Source organism: Hipposideros armiger, unplaced genomic scaffold, assembly GCF_001890085.2.
Source record: "Hipposideros armiger isolate ML-2016 unplaced genomic scaffold, ASM189008v1 scaffold_860, whole genome shotgun sequence".
In the NCBI taxonomy this organism is placed as follows: domain Eukaryota; kingdom Metazoa; phylum Chordata; class Mammalia; order Chiroptera; family Hipposideridae; genus Hipposideros; species Hipposideros armiger.
Window position 1 is genome coordinate 604620 of NW_017732210.1, and position 17161 is coordinate 621780.

General features: G+C 41.4%; 1 protein-coding gene and 1 pseudogene across 6 annotated transcripts in view; one reads left to right on the forward strand and one right to left on the reverse strand.

Moving 5' to 3' along the window:
* LOC109374752 (60S ribosomal protein L13a pseudogene) overlaps positions 1–4614 on the reverse strand; it is a 5969-nt pseudogene extending 1355 nt beyond the window's left edge.
* UBR5 (ubiquitin protein ligase E3 component n-recognin 5) overlaps positions 4560–17161 on the forward strand; it is a 131622-nt gene continuing 119020 nt past the window's right edge. For 5 of the 6 annotated variants that reach the window (XM_019629548.1, XM_019629554.1, XM_019629553.1 and 2 more), the window contains exon 1: positions 4936–5071. In XM_019629548.1, coding sequence (XP_019485093.1) covers positions 5010–5071 — 62 coding nt within the window. In that variant the 5' untranslated portion in view covers positions 4936–5009. Of the gene's footprint in view, positions 5072–17161 lie in introns of all 6 variants that reach the window. The other variant, XM_019629549.1, reaches the window with a different exon arrangement.

Here is a 17161-nt window from a genome sequence, read left to right on the forward strand (position 1 = left end):
GGCGTTCTTTCCTCCCCGACTCCGTCTCCACCTAAGGGAACCCCTGGACTTGTGGGAGCCGGTCTCCCGCAGGGACCCTACTGCAGTGATTTCAAGGTAGTGGTTGAGAACAGACATCCTTGTTTCCAATCATAGGGGCTAAGCTTTTAACATTTTGCCATTACAAAAGATGTTTCCCCATAAGGTTTTTAGAAATATCCTTTTCAAATTAAAGAAGTCTCCTATGCATAGTTTGCTAAGAAATTTTCTTCATGAATGGTTATAGAATCTTACAACATCCTTTTCTTACTCTACTGAAGTGATTTAATGACTTTTCTCCTTTAGTCTGTCAATATAGTTAGTGAATTACACTTGCTGATTTTCATGTCAAATCATTGAACTTGTTTATTATCTACTATCCTTTTGAATTTGTCTTGCTAATATATCTTTTTATTTTAAATAGACTTTATATTTTAGAGCAGTTTTAGGGTCACAGAAAAATTGAAAAGGGACAAAAGTTTTCCACACGCTTCTGCCCGACACATGCATAGTCTTGCCCATGATCAACATCCCCACCAGAGTGGTCCACTTGTTACAGCTGATGAACTTACACTGAAACATCATATATCATCTGGAGTCCATAGTTTACACTAGGTTTCACTCTTGGCTGTACATTCTATGGGTTTGGACAAATGTATAATGACATATACTCACCATTCTAATATCATACAAAGTAGTTTTACAAGCCTAAAAATCCTCTGTGCTCTGCCTAGTCATCCCTCTCTCTTCATTAACTTCTGATAAACACTGAATTTTTTACTGTCTCCATAGTTTTGCCTTTTCCAGAATGTCATATAGTTGGAATCAGAGTATATAATGTTTCAGATTGGCTTCTCTCATTTAGTAATATGCCTTTAAATTTCTTCCATATCTTTTCATGCCTGATAACTCAACATTTTTTAGAGCCGAATAATATTCCATTGTCTGGATGAATCAAGTTTACTTATGCATGCACCTACTAAAGGACATCTTGGTTGCTTTCAAGTTGTGGCAATTATGAATAAAACTACTATAAACTTCCGTGTGGTTTTTGTAAGTACACAAGTTTTCAAATCCTTTGGATAAATACCAAAGAATGTGACTGCTAGATCATATGTTAAGAGTATGTTTAGTTTTATAAGAAACCACGAAATTGTCTTCTAAAGTGACTGTACCATTTTGCATTCCCACTAGCAATGAATGCGAGTTTTTGGTGCTCTGCACTTTGGGCAGCATTTGATGTAGTCAGTGTTGTGGCTTTTTAAGCCCCGTTGTTTTATTCAGTCAACATTCATATACCTACACATTTTCTCCTCGCATACCTCTTCATTCCTTTATGCCTCTCTGGGCTCACAATGGGGGATCATTTTCCTTTTGCTTGAAGAATACTTTAGTATGGGTTGATTCCTAAAAATTTCTCACATTTCTCTTTTTCTTCCTTCCCTTCCCTTTTTCTTCTCTCTCTCTCTCCCTCCGCCCCACCCAAATGTCTTTATGTTTCTTTCATTCTTGAGGCTATTATTTAGCAGTTTGTTTTGCCCATAGGAGGGAAAGCTTGAAGTGTCAAGGATTTAACAACCCAGGAGCAATCCTGAATCACTGGGGGAAGGAACTGATGGATAAATACCTCCAGCTTCTCCCCTACTCAGCAGGATAATTCTGAGGTATGTCCCACACATTCCTTCAGATGGTCTCCAGTGGGATTGAATTCCAGTTGCCCACAGTTATAAAACATTCATCAACTCATCTTTTATTGGGTTTTCCCAATTCCCTCTCTCATTTCTCCATTCCTATATAATGCTTCCTACAATCACTTCCTAAACTACTTATAGCCAAATCCTTGTATTAAGTTCTGTTTTTTGGGGAAACCAAATCTAAGGCATGGTCTATTTCAGGGGTATGGTCCTTCAGGGCTCAACACAAAGTAAGAGGGGTTCATTAGCACTCACCACTGCATTGGGATACCTTGGACATCAATCCCTGTTGTTTTAACTGGGTGCTTGTCAGAATTGCTCAGTCTCTTGGCTTCTCACTCTGTCTTTCTGGAACTGGCATTCATCCCAGAGGAAAAAGTGGCTCCAAACACAGGACTCACTTTCTTGGGTCTTATTCATCCCTTGGATCCTAGTTTGGTAATTCATCATTATTTTATTAACTCTCTTATGCCTTTAAGCAGATTTAAAGAAATATTTTGGCTAACTTTTCTAGTTGTCCTGAAAGAATTAGTCCAAATTATTAGAAAAAAGCCCTCCCCTGCCCCACTTCTAGGCTTGTGTTACACTGTCTTCAAAAAGCTTCTGCTTGAACCCTGCTTATCTCCATTCCCTATTTGTACCCCTCTCCCCCATCCATGCAATGGGGTTGCACAACTCCATGCCATTATTCTTGTTTTTCCCTGTTCAAAGCATGACCCACCAAAGTGTTGGGGCCCTGGGAGAGGAAAATTCTCCCAAATATCCCAGCCTGGGACAACAAAAAGGTCATTATGTCAAGATGGTTGTCAGTCAAAGACCAGCGGGCAGTTTGAGTGTGTTGCCAGGAGTGAGGAGAGGGGTCTTTAACCAGGAGAGAAAGTCTCAGTTCTAGGAAACTGGGAGTGGGTAAATCAAGTTGGAAGCACAATGAAAAGATGAAGAAAGACAGATTTGGAAGAAAGACTAATGAAGCAAAGTATGGGTATGGTGTGGAGTTTTTTCTGGGGTAAATGCAAAAACGACTAGGTTTATACTGGATATTCTATTTGCCCAGAATATTCTTGAAAGCTCAGCTTAAATGACTTTTCTTAATTTCCTTGGCTGGAATCACTTCCTCCTTTAACTATCATAGCACTCTTATTGCATTTATCATATCACATTTTTCCTATTGGCTTTGAATAGTCTGTTCCTTCTAAATTATTAACTAGATGGCAGCTGTGGTATAGTGGAAAGAGCAATGCAATCAAAGTTAGATGACCTGGGTTTAAGTCTCAGCTTCAGCACTTACCTGAAATGTTTGAGCCTCAATGTCTTCATCTATATAATGAAGATAATATTATTTACCCCATGGTGTGATTTGAGTTTTAAAAGACAAATGTATAAAGTGGTATATAATGAAAGCCTGAAAAATAAAAACTTCCATTTGCGGAGACTATTAAGTGTTATGAAGAGCCCTAGGTGCTTGACATTCATTATCTTAGGCCTCTCCACAACCCTAGGTAGATTTATTATTTGGAATACAAATTAGAAAAAGACACAACGATAAGTTAAACAATTTAATCAATGTCACATAGTTAAGTAGCAGAAACAGGACACAAATCCAGGTATGTCTGGGTCTAAAACTAGCAGTGTTCATTGGTTTACCCTGCTTTTCCATAGCTCACATAGACTTCTAATAAGCAGTAGACCTGAATCACTTTTTAGTCCAAATTAATCTGGGCCAATTTTGGAACTAGTGACCTACAAAAGTGTTCCATTAGTTATCTCAAGGGGTACCTACTCTATCCTGATTTATAAATAAATTTTCATGTATTTTGTTCAAAAGAACCTCCTATGCAAACGTGTGTATGTTATGCGTTAACGGAAGAAAAGTGTTATTTAACATGAAGAACGTTTCACAGAACCTCTGATTTAATGAACATTCACACAGCCTGGAGAAGAGGCTTCATGTTTTCACTCTTTGCCTTGAAAGAGGCACCTGATTTTTTGAAGGCGACATAGAAGCTTTTGAGAAGAAAGCTATCAACTGGCTCCATGGTAAAAAGCAGCTAGATCCATTCAACAATTTGCCGTTTTAATCCCATTGATCTTAAGCTGAAGAACGCCTTTGTAGAATAGACAGATCATCTTTCATGTAAAAGTCATAAAAAAAAAACCGAATCATTTAAATCAGGAAATTGGTGGAAATTTCCACATTTCGTCTATGTGTGGCTACGTGATAATGGCTGGGGAAATTGGGAAGAACAGGATAAAAGTTGCTGCAAAGTCAGCTCTAGGATCCAACGATAGGACCTTGTGGAAAGGTTCTTACATAACTGCCTTCTCCAATAAAAGGGTGTGCATCTTTGGCCCCTTAACTAATTTCACACTTCCACTTTAAATATAACTGCGGAGGAAGGACCAGAAACAACAAAAACCCCTAGGGTACGCAAAATAATTAGGGCTGCCCCAGGGCAATCAAACCGAGACAACGCAGGAGCCCCCCTGTTTTCCCCACCTCCCCCGGGACACACATTCTAGCTCCGGCCGGACTCCCTACCCGCGCGGGCGGACGCGCCCCTCCGCCTCCGCCTTCCCTAACACGTGCTCTCCGGAACACTCACTGGGAGCGATCCCTCGGGGGCCGAACGGACCAATACGCTCGCGCCTTACAGCACCGTGGCCAGACAACGTTGAGCCGCCCAATCGAATGGGCCTTACCGCCCGTTTCCCGGAGCCCCGCCCCCTCGCAGCCGTGCTCCCACCCGCCGGTCTCTTCCCTCCTCCTCCCTCCGTTCGCCCCTCCCCCGCCACTCGGGAGCGGAGCCTGTGAGACGGAGAAACTGGGGCAGAAGTGAAGATGGCGGCGACGGTGGTGGTGGTGGCGGCGGCTTCTCGCCAGTGACGCGCGGTGCGGGCTCATCTCCCTCTCCACCTCCCTAGTCCGGACCCCGTCAGCCGCCGGGACTACACCGTCCCCTCAGTCCGTCCCACTCCTCCTTCCCCAGTCGCCCCTCTCCCACAGCCCCGCTGCCGCTGGCGGCGGCGCGCCCCAGGTCCCGGCCGCCGGCCTCGCAGTCCTGCGCGCTGTCGCCGGGGGAGCGGGTGGCGTATTGATCCGTCCTCCTGCTCGCCCGCCGACTGCCGGGCGGTGGACATACTCCCGGCAGGGAGGCGGCGGCGGCCCCTGCGCATTTGCTTCCCTCCATTTGGGGACTGGGAGGCGGCAGTGGGTTTTGGGGAGGGGAAGTGGGTTGGGGGGGGGCGGGCGAGAGCGAGAGGGGGCCGTCCTCGGGAGGAGGACGAGAAGGAAGCACCATGACGTCCATCCATTTCGTGGTTCACCCGCTGCCGGGCACCGAGGACCAGCTCAATGACAGGTAATAGGGCCGGCGGACGGGGGGAGGGGCGCCTCCCCGCCCTCCCTTCCCTTCCCCTCCCCTCCCCCACCCCACGGGGCCGCGCCGGTCGCCGGTGTTGACGCGTCGGCCGGTGGCAGGGGGGCGGGGGGCGTCCTCACTGCCCCACACTAGGCCCTTTCCGGGGCAAACTTCTGGGCCCGGTGGCCTGGGGCCGCGGGGGGGAGCGTGGTGTAGACGGGAAAGCGCGTTGCACCCCCTTCCCTTGGAGGAGCCGCGTTGAACTAGGCGTAGATGGGGGGGCGGGGGAAAATCTGGCTCCCGGGGGGGCGGGCTGTAATTACCGCCCGGGCCAGGCCGGAGGAATCCATATTAGTCAAAGTTGAATTGAGACAGACAATGCGGATGGGGGATGGTGGAGGTAAAAAGAGAGGGAAGAGGAGAAACGGGGCAAGGGGCCCCGGGGTAGGCTGCGTTCGCCGGGGCCCCTGGGAGTTGTGTCCGATGGGGTGGTTTGGACCTGCCAAGCTTGAAGATCCGGGGCGGGGAGGAGGCAGAGGGGAGAATCTGATTCCCGGCAGATCGCAGTGGGGGGCGGGGGAGGAAGCGCCATGATTATTGTTATTATTATTAAATATGAGCCCCTGCAGTGAGGTTTGCCTTGCCCGGGGACGGGATGAATTCAGGCGGGGGTGGGGAAGTGGATTGGATTCCCTTTGCTCTCCTTCTCCCTAAAGGCTGCTGGCAGTCCCTCTCCCGGTCCCGCTGTTGAGAGGTTTTTTTTGTTTGTTTCCTTTTTTATTCTAATGATAGTGTTTTCATGAGTTGTAATTTGACAGCTGAAAACCGTGCGTAGAGTCAAAGGAAAACTTACGTTTGCAGTTCACAGTGCTGCTTTTCTAAACATGCTGTAAATTTCTGGGATGGGTTTGCTATGGGTGGAGGAGGAATGATTTCTTTTTCTTTTTTTTTTTTTTGTCTTTCATAAGACGGCTGTTTTGGCCTTGGATTCCTCCCCTTCCTCTTCCACGGTTCCCTGCCAGTTTAGGATATTGAATTGCAGGGCCGCATGCTCTCAGGGAACTGAGATATAGCAGGAAAAGTTCCTTCACTGTTGCAAAACAGAGGCTCCGAGGAGGTTGAGGGAGGCCTCCATTAAAGCAACTCTTAGAATCTAGGACTCCGGTCTAATGATGGGCTAAATGTTTACAGGATCAGAAAGGGGGGCATTTTAATACTCCTTCTCCCCGATGCTTTCGCTGCTCTCTTTCATTTGAGTATAGGAGGCCACCTGGACACAAGTTTTGAAGTTAGATATTTTTGCTAAGTGACCGGGTGATATAAGTTGCATGACGCCCTGTTTGTCATGCGCTTCCCGCAGGAAGGAAGAGGCCTAACTTGCTGCTAAGATATTGGCCTTGGTCTCTAAGTATCCAACCGCCTCAGGTGGGGCCAACAGCTTTTCAGTTCGAAAGCTGGCGATTTACTATAGTTTCTGGCCCTGGGTTCGAATTTCTCTGATCTTTGCTGTAGCCATATTATATTTAATATGTTTGTGAAACTTTTGGAATACTTTCTGAAAATATTAACGACTTGGAGTTGCCACATAGTTCCTTTAAATACTGAAAGACGTTTTAAGTCATCTATTTTAACATTTTGTTATGGGATCCTTACTCTGATTTTATTTCATTAGCACTAGAGAGCTTTTTACAGATTTTACCATAAGATTTTTTTTTGGTCAAGTTTAGAAAGAATCAGGCTAGAGGTGGGGATAGTTCTGTTGTCATTCACAGAACCAAGTTGGTAGTGCTTGTAGTGTTACTTATCTTGTAACTTAGAAAATTGCACCAGGGAGCCGAGAAATAGGACATGTTTCTATATTAGCCTTACTTTATATATACCAAGAATCCTGACTAATTCACTGAATGACTGTGCATGCCAAAACCTATTCTGCAGTGGTGTTGGGTAGTTTGATTCACTTTTGAGTATTTCTTTTGCTTCAGCTAGTCTGAGAAATTTACAAATAATGTATCTTTTTTAATACGTTTTTTTTCATTCCTAGTATAAATAATCAGCTTTGTTTTTGATTCCTATAGTGTCAGTATACAATATCAAGAATATTTAGATCATGTTTTCATTTTATGAAATAAAAGACAAGTGGATTTGATTCAGATCATAAAATGTGTGCATGAGGGGCAGACAGGTATTTTGAAAAAATAGAAAAGTGCTGTAGTTAAAATTTTAGTATATTTATGTAGTTATATTTAATAGTGAAAATGTCTGGGCTGTTGAGATTTGTGAAAGCAACATTTGAGACATTCCTGTACCCTGAGTTTTGAAGTGCAGTAGTTTGACTTGTGGTGGGACCTCTTCTGTCTCCCCTTCAAAAGGGAAGAGCTTCATTGCATACCTAGTTGCAGAGTAATAGGAACAACCCCAGTGCTGCATAGCTTGAGAAAAAACTGTTCACAAAAGAGATTGATTTTCTGGAATCTTAGTTAACTAACTAGAACGAGACACCTAGAGTATTTTCATGTTCAGATAAAAACTTTACCAAGGTTTTGTAAGTTTTGGTAATAGAAAAGAGTGAGCTGCTATAGCTTGATTTTATATGAGAAATGTGCCTATGATAGTCACAGATGAAATGATAAGTGATCATTTTGTGTGAAAAAAGTTATAAATAGGTAGACTATTTACACAAAAAGAAGTAAAATTGGACAGGCAGTGTGGTACTGCAAATAAATTGCTGTTAGAGAAAACTTAGGGGACTCAAAACATCAGTGTTTTCTTCAACTATGTTTTCTTTCAATAGCCACATCCTGTTAAAAATCAAATATTAATACCTTGTTTAGTGTAACCTTGTGATGTCTCAAATATCTAAAATATACTCAGTATTAAAGTTTGTGTCTGATTTTTTCTTTGTGTTTTCAAACTTGCTAATTCTGTGGTAGCCTTTATACATTTTTGTATGTTTAAGTCTTTAATTATTGGCTCTGAGAGACCAAATAATGAATGGAGTTGATGAATATAGGTGGGGATGGCTAGGGCAGAGAAGAGGAATTCAGAGAGCCTAGGATGTTGGTTGTGGCTTCCTGGAGTGATTACAAGGTCCCTGGTGCTGAGTGGCTGGTGCTGTGGAAATATTCATTGTGTTGAATTGAAACCATTCCATGCTTGCTTGCTTTTGTGACATTTTGATTTTCTTTTTAGTGAATTTCTTGAGTTAGTGCTGTGTTCCTGCTTAAAACATTGCCTCAGAGAAATAGAAAACAGATACTAAGAACGTGGTTCTATGTGTTGAGGTTGAGGGAAGAGCTGGAAGTGCCTGCTCACTGAGACCTGGAAAGTGCCCAAAAAAGTTATGTAGACCAGTCTTTTCACTAATGAGTTGAAACACCAGGCCTAGAGATTTACGGAATTTATCCAGGGGTACACAGTGAGCTACTGACAGATGAGGTCCACATGATGGGTCTTCTGACTTTGTTTTCATAGTCCAGGGCTCTTGCCACTATTCCACGTGGTCCGTCTTCTGGGATATTTCTGCTTTCTGAGGCATCCCAGTCATAGAGCATCCGCCTGTCTCAGTTTTGGTTTCCTGTTCCCCTCAACTCCTCCCTCCAGGGCTCCAAACTGAGTTTTGCCCTTTGTCAGGGTGTTGACCTTCTCAGCCCTTTCTTAGTACTACCGTAGGAGAGGCCTTTTAAAGGTGATGTGGGTATAGATGCAGGTTGGTAACAATGCAAACCAGTTCTCATTGTTTTGTGTATATGTGGAGTATTTCTGTGAGCTTTGCGTTTTGACATTGTCATGTGTTGTGCAGTCATGAGCAGTCTTGGTTGAGACTGTCATATCAAAAGGGCTTTTCTCTAAGGAGCTTCCCCTTTAGGTGCTGTAGGGCTATGAGGTAAGATAGTATAGACGGAGTTTGAAATTTGGAATTCCTAAGTCTGGGTTCGTCTCAGCCCTACTTTTTATTAACTGTGTTATTAACTGAGTCATTTAACCACTTAGAACTTCATTCCCTTCTCTCTTGCTTCCCAACCCTCCCTCTCCCCGAAATGCCTCAAGCTCTGATTCAGGCAGAATACCACCTCAAGGTCAGTGAAGAACAGTTGAGACAGTGGGTGGGAAACCCAAAGATCATAATGTAGGTTCTGTGGGAAATACTATGAAGAGATTGCTACTTTTAACTTTTTATTTGTAGTCTGGTTTTCAAATAGAAAAACAGGACCTCCCCAGAAGTTGCCCTAGAATATCCTTAGCACTGAGTGCAGAATCTAGACTCAGTCTTAGATTAGTGATTTTCACCTGGGTGCGATTTTGCTCCCCAGGGGATAGTTGGCAGTGTTTGGAGACATTTTTGATTGTCACAGCTGGGGCATTACTACTTGTCTCTCTTGGGTAGAGGCTAGAGGTGCTGCTATACATCCTACAGTGCACAGGACAGCCCCCACCCCAACCATTCTGTCTTAAGTTGTGCTGTGGTTGAGAAACTGTCCAAGGTTATTGTGAATGTGTATAGATGTAAAACTAAGTGGAAATGATTTTTATGAAGAAAAAGCCAAGCAATATAAGTTAGCCTCAAACATGACACTTTTTGAAGTTAATTAACATGAGCGAAAATTCAAAAGTTAAGTTTCTCAGTAATATTGTCCACATTTCAAGTGCTCTGTAGTCACCTGGAGCTATTGGCCACCATATGGGACAGTGCAGGTCCAGAGCAGTGCCATCATCACTGAAAGCTCTGTTAGTGTTGACATAGAAAGTGCTTTTTTTTTTGCACAGAACATGGCATTAAGTAAGTGCTCCTTATTTTTATTAGAACTGTTGGGTTTTAAAGACTCAGGCATATCCCACCCTTTTAGAAGAGCCAAGGATTTCATGTCACTTCTCAACCTCCAGTGTGATAGCATTTTATCAGCAGTCACTTGTAATGATTATGTAATGATGGTAAGATGGGATTCTTGAAATTAAGTTATTTTCTGTGGGGCACATTGAGGAATAAGATTGCCGTGTGAAAAGTTAGCAACATTCTTCTAATATATAGAAGCGAGGCTATTAGTAAATTGAACTTGTTTATTAGAAATTATCCTGTAATGAGATTATATTTAATATTATTTTCTAGATAGAGTCAGTGTAATGGTAATAAACCCTTTCAAAATGAGAAATGTGATAAATTCATAAATAGCTATTCTTTGTGACATTCTCATTTTTTGTCAGCATATTAAATAAGGTGTTAAAAATCAATGTTCTTTCATGAGTATTCATTTTGTTTAAGACACAATTTGTCTTACCTGCATAGCAAAGGTAGTGTTATTTGTTCAGTTTCTGATGGTATCATCATTCACCTTAGTAAAATGTTTTTAACTTTTTCTACTCTTATTTATTTTTTTAATTAGCTTTGTTGAAGTATTTATGTACAGTAAAATTCACCCATTTTAAATGTATAATTTGATGAGTTTTGACAAATGCATATAAAATTTGTGTACCCACCACCACAGCCAAGATACAGAACATTTACATCCCCCAAAAAGTATTTTTTTTTTTGTGACAGCCTGCTTGCTGTGATGTGAGAAGTGGAGGATGATGGTTTTGTTTTTTTTTTAAAAGATTTTATTGGGGAGTTGGGGAAGGGGAACAGACAAGTTGGTGTCGTTTTGTTCTTCAGTCTAGTTGTGGAGGACGTTGCTTCATTGGCCCAAGTTGGCACCATCATTGCGCTCTTCCCGGGTGAGGCAGATGGGTCACTGGACGGCCACTCTTGGCAACTCATGCCGCCTGCTGGCTGCTCACGGTAGCTTACGGGAGCCCACTGCAGCCTACACCGTCGCCAGCGACTCATGGCAGCCCAGCTCCAGGTCAAGCTGTTGTTCACCATCTTAGCTGTAGAGGGCGCAGCGTCACTGGCCCTAATGTGGGATCTGAACTGGGGCCCTGCTGCTCAGAGCTGGCATCCCAAGCCAACTCTTAACCAACACGACACTCGGCCGGCCCAAGGATGATGGGTTTTGTAAGCTTTAAGAAAAAGCCAAAGTTGAGATTAGAAAGTTAATTTGATGATGAAAGTAAAAAAAAAAAAATAATAAATCAGAGACCATATGATAGGGTTATTTTAATGTCTAAATCATGAAAACAGTTTTATATGACAGGCTTTGGGGGTGGGTTATTGCATCTATTTCCTTATATTGTAGGAGTGGCTTTGTTTCCTGTCCCAAAGTAATTTGAACTAGTCCAGTCATTGCTCTATGTCATTATCTGCATATAGGTTACTTTGTCTTTAAAGGAAGCACCAATCAAGTGGATGCAAAATCAACATTCATTCGTAGTATGCTTAGATTTTTAGTGGTGTTTAAACTGAAGTCTTCATCTCTTGGAAACCCCTGATGTTTTCCTTAAGTGATTGCATTTTTTCCGCTTATCAGGTGTTGTGATTATTCTCTGTAGATAGAGAATAATGAGGGGGAAGGAGTACTTGCTTTGGACAGTGTGATCTTTTGTTTCTGTGGTGGTTCTTTGGGGAGGTATAGGAACTACTTTTTCTTTGCCTCCTGCAGTTGTCATTAGGGATGAATAGAAATTGCTGCCACATGTTCCTGCTGCTTCCGTTAGGTTTCTGTCACTGTTGAGGAGATGCAAAACCAGGAATTGGTGTCTTCTGTAGGGGAGGTTGGGCAGCCCATGGTCTGCAAGTCAGAGATGACGTGGGCTGATTTTGTTGGCAGCTGCTCATCTTTCTGCCACTTCTGAGCTACTGAAAAATACAACACCCACCTCCAGAGACAGGAATCAGTATGTGGTTAGCAGCCAGCCCTGACCATCAGAATGTTTTCTGGTTTCACAAAACTGTTGAGTGGTGGAGCATGTAGGGCAGTTGGTCTTTTGCTTTTCTTCTTCAGGGCCTTGTGAATTCTTTGGGAATGTTAAAAGCCTTTTCAGTTGATATGAAGAGTCAGCCTTTGGTAAATTCTAGGACATTCTTAAAGGGTGATAGCATTTGTTTTTGGATATGATATGTTTAAACCATTATTTTTGAATGGAAAGTTTTTTCTGGCAATAGTGTTGATGTTTTATAAGAGTAACCTAACCTAACCTAAGCTAACGAGATTGTAGTAAAAATAAAAACATTTATTGTGGTGCCTTTTCCTGATTAAGAGGTTCTTTGATTTAAGGCAGTGCTTCTTATAGTGTCTAAGTGGACCACCATCATCAGGAGCACAAAAACTTGAGAACCACTGTATAAAAAATGTATTACACACATTTCTTTATCTTAAAATGAATTGATGACAGCAATTCATTTTAAGCTTGCCGGTTCCTAACTGCCCGCAACCATCCTTTACCCCTCAGACTGCAGGCTCTATAGCTGTCTGAGAAAAAGGTATTTTTCTGCCCTTTGAGGCTAGAGTAATTTATTTTTGTTTGTTTTTTTGTTTTTACAAGTGAAATTTTTAAAATTTGAGATAAGTTACATAAATATTACATCCTCCCCAGAACCATAAGACATTGGGAGGATAGCTTTTTAAAAACAGATGTCAGTGCTCATAGAGTTACAGTCTAGTTGGGGGAGTGAAGTTTATCTGCCCACCAGTAGCAAACTGAAAGACTGGTGAAAGAGTTTGGCTTGTGTAAATATTTGCCCTGAATTGCCTGCACACAGTTTGAGAACCGTGTTAGATTAGTTTTCTTTCGTCGGTAAATGTTTGTGTGCTTCTCAAACATTGTGCTAGGCCAGGGGTGCTGCTGTGTTTTTCTTGTTGCACCAGCTCTTCCTGGAACTTTGGGTCGAGAAGAAGTTGGAACTTTTTCTGGCTCATTGGGGAAGTTTGGAGAAGAGTGAGGTGACAGATTAGTGGGCCTAGGGAGTGCCATAAGGTGGGTGTGCCATGTATCTTTTTTTAAACTTTTTCGAAACAATTATACACTCACAAGAAGTTGCAGAATAATGCAGAGGGGTCCCCTGTACCTAACACTCTGCTTTCTCCAGTGGTAACATCTTGATTGTGTCAAGTGTTTTTCAGATCCTTGCCAAAAGATAGTGATGGAAGGGAGCATTTTCCCCATATGCATTTTTGAAAACTATTTCTCTGCTGAGATAAAATAGACTAGAAGACACAGATTTAGAGAACTTGGTATTCTTAGATGATTTTAAATTGATGAAATATATAGTAGGCAGTGGTTAAGTTTTTAGTCGGTCTGTCTCTGATATGATAGCGAGTGGACTATAAATTGGCGGAAAACAGTGGTGGGGGGATTTGTTTTTTTGTATCTGATACTAACTGGCCATGTGACCATGATAAATGATGTTAACTCTTTATTGTGTAAAATGAGAGAATTTGGCCAGATCATTTAGGTTGGTTTTTCCTGCTTCAGTTTCTGTGCTCTTGGATTGTGGGGTAGGGGCAGGGTTTTTGTATTGTGGAATGGTTCAGGGGGAGAAAGGACTGAGTCTGTGGTTGTTCATGATTTCTTCCACTTAAATTTTGTTAATAAATGGGGAAAATGAACAAGGGAAGTGGGAAAATAAATTTTACCCTTTTACTCAATTCAATGAGTATTTTGCCAACTAAATTATATACATTAGGATACACAGTTGATAGCCTCTACCTCATGTTGTTTTCAGTTCAATGAGGAGATAGACATATAAATAAAGAGAATAATTAAGTGCTAATAGAGAATATAACTGGCAGAAAAGAAGGATCTGATGATTAAACCTGGTGCTTATAAAGGGCTTTGAAAACAGGGTTTCAGGGCGTTGGGGACTGGTTCATCCTCTTCCATTGTCTTGAGCCTAACTAATTTTCCTTCATAGGCATTGAAGATACTGTCAGCAGCCAGGGGTTCATCGTAGGTGCCTGTATTTGATACTGATAATGAGAGTCCAGAGGTCTTGGGCTGTGTGAGAACAGTTTACATATAGACAGTGTTTTCTTGTTCTTTTACTTTTTGTTTGCAAAAGGTATTGTCTAGGGATAAGAAGACAAGAAGATAACGGCCCATCAGGGTGTGAAAACAGGCTGCTTCATCCTTATGCTTTGACTTTATGCTGGAAGAGACTATATTGGGAGTTGGCAAGGAGTGGCAAGGGGGTGCTTGCAGAGCTTATATGGGGAGCCTGCTCCTTTCTGATCACTCATGCGCAGGCTGGGGCTGTGACCCTGTGGCCTCCCTGAGTGCCGCCAGGAGAGCGGTGTGGTAGCAGACACACTTAAAAATGAGACCAAGTGTCCTCTGACTCTTTCATTATGATTATTTTTGTTTAAAATACTTAAATTCATGTAGTGTACTGCCAATAAATATTTCAAGGTTATTTATGGTTATAGATATCCATGTGATAGAACTATTTTAATGGATTTAGCATTTTATACCAGATTGAAAACCTCAAGGTAAGATGAAATAGTAAAAAATACATTTCTGAATTCAGATGTATCGGAATAATTTTTTAAGTTTTGTAACACATTTTTACCTATCTTAGAAGGCTTGTTTTATGATATTGACACTCATTATCAAGTATTACAATTTTTACAGAATTTGGGAGTGTTACTGTGTATACCAAAGATTTTGTGTACCACAGACAGGTCCTGATGGGGAGAGAGTTCTGAGAACTGGAAAGATCCTGGATTTGGAGTTAGAGGTTTGGTCCTTCTATTAAGCAGTCGTGGGATCCCGGGAAAGTCATTGCCTTAGTTGACTCATTTGTAAGATGAGGGGGTGTATTTGATGTCTGAACGTTCATTTCAGCTTTGAATCTATGTGGTTTGTAGGCCTCAGGTACTGTCTGATGAGTTATATTGTGATTTATGATGGTCACCTTTGCCATTTTAAGATTTGATTTGTATTTCCTGCCTCAGACTTGCTTTTTTACCCTTTTGCATTCATTCTGATGGGTATTTAGAAGCCATGGATATTCTAAACTCTTACCACCTTGTTTAACTGTAGGGGGGCTCTTAAAAATCAGCCCAACTCTTCTGTATTTTCTTTTTTAACTTCAAACTGCTAGGGCTGATGTATTGGGTTGTCAGAAAAGTCATGACGCATTTTTGCAACGAAAAACAACAGATATGTCATAACTTTTCCGACACCCCAACATTTTATTTGACACAAAACAATTTAGTACTGTTATATTACCTTTTAGTTATATCTTCCATACGAATTTAGTGGGAGGAGGTTGTTCCATTTGGCAAGAGCTTATCTGAAATCATGTATGATAAAGCAAAATCACATTGGCTGCCTATCACCTCCTGGGGGTGGGGGTGTTTGCTCACCTTTGATTCTGGTGGGTTGAGACTTCTCTTTCTGAAGTCTGTTTAGGGGGCCCTAGTACTATCAAGTGCTCAGTGGGGATTGATCTTCTGTTTTTTCAGGATGCCTATTTTCATTCTGTAGGTTAGGCTTTAATAATTGATATTACCTTTTGACTTGAGTAGACTGCAAGTCGACTTGACTTTGATTGCTGAGTAGGAAGTAATTTTTGAGATGTTCAAATTTTTATACCAAGGAAGATTTTAGGATTTTCGTATCTTACAGCTGAGAAGTTGAGGGCTGGAATGTCCATATGATTAGTTAAGTGGCATAGACTAGACTCTGCATTAACTCAGCTTTATTACTTTCCCTTTTCTTTTTGGAATGGGTGTGGGAAGTTGTTTTTCTGATGCATATCTATTAATATGCATAAATGCATTAAATATTAATATGGATATACACTCTGTGTGTATGTGTGTGTGTGTATGTATGTATGTGCCATTAAAATAGTATTTCACCATTTAATTCAGAAAATTTTGTGGGGCTTCTGCTACATGTCAGTTCTGGTCTTGGGTGTGTGGTAAGGAGCTTAGTCTATGGGAAAGACCAGCCAGTACTGGACAGTATTATGGGTGCAGTGAAAGGAAGTTCAGATTCTTCACCAGAGACACATACATAGCCCAGTATTGTGAAGAAGGAAAGCTTACTGGAAGAAGAAATGTTTAAAAGGAGGGTCAGGATTCTGAGTAGGAGGTAGGCTGAGGGGCTGGGCAGGGGAGTTGTGTGATGCAGGGCAGGGAGTTAAGGACTGAAAGAGCTTTCTGTGAAGAAGGAACAGCAGGTGAAGACCCCAAGGTGAGAGAGTGGAGTACATCCGGGGAACTAAATGAAGTCCAGAATGCTTAGAGTAACAAGCACATAGGGTTTCAAGTCAGTTCAATGGTTTTCTTGTAGAAAAGGATCACCCTGTTAACTATCTTGGTATTATTGTGATACAATAAATCTCTGACTGGGTAATTTAGTGGGTTAGACTTAGAGTAACTGAACCAGTACAGTAAAAGGTGTGAATTCCATCCTAGTTTAGGCCAGTTGCTTGATTTCATGACTATAAATAGCATCCTCACCTGTCCAGCCAGGTTGTGGGTATTTGCTATTGTTAATGAGGACACACAAGCTTTGATGGATGGTTCAGTTCAAATGCTTCATTGCTTTTGGGAAAACACTACAAATCTTGCATATGGGCCAATATCACAGATAAGACAGACTATGGTCTTAACCATGTTAAACACAAGTTTCTTAAGAATTGCTGAAAGAAAATGACAATGTATTTGTCTCTGGGTTATGGGTGATTGATTACTTTTGCCGTCTGTTAATATGTTTTAACATGTACTTCTATATGAGTATTATTTTAATAATATAAAAATAATCCCTAGGAAAGTGTTTTAGTTTAGTTATCCACCTAAAACAAGAAAGAATATGAAAAGCATTGAATAAAGAAGACTGATTTAATTTCATGACACATTTTTTTTTCTAGAAACTTCTTACAGGAAATATAATTCTTTGTGTAAAACTAACCAAGGGATAATTCTATAAATAGATTTATTATTTAAACAATTTTATCTTGAATTGTGATACTGAGTAAAGCCCATTAGGATCAGATATATGGGCATAATTTCTGACTTGAGCTTACAGAATATTTGTTCACAGCCCTGCCCTAAAGGAATGATGTGTAATGAAAGCCTTTTGGATTTTGGGCAAGAATTTATCATTTCCATTTTATATTCACAGTTCAACCAGGGAGAAGATAGCTTGTAAAAAAAATATTGTGGTAAAATGTTAGCACTTTTTCCCCCATAATAAATTGATCAGAATTTT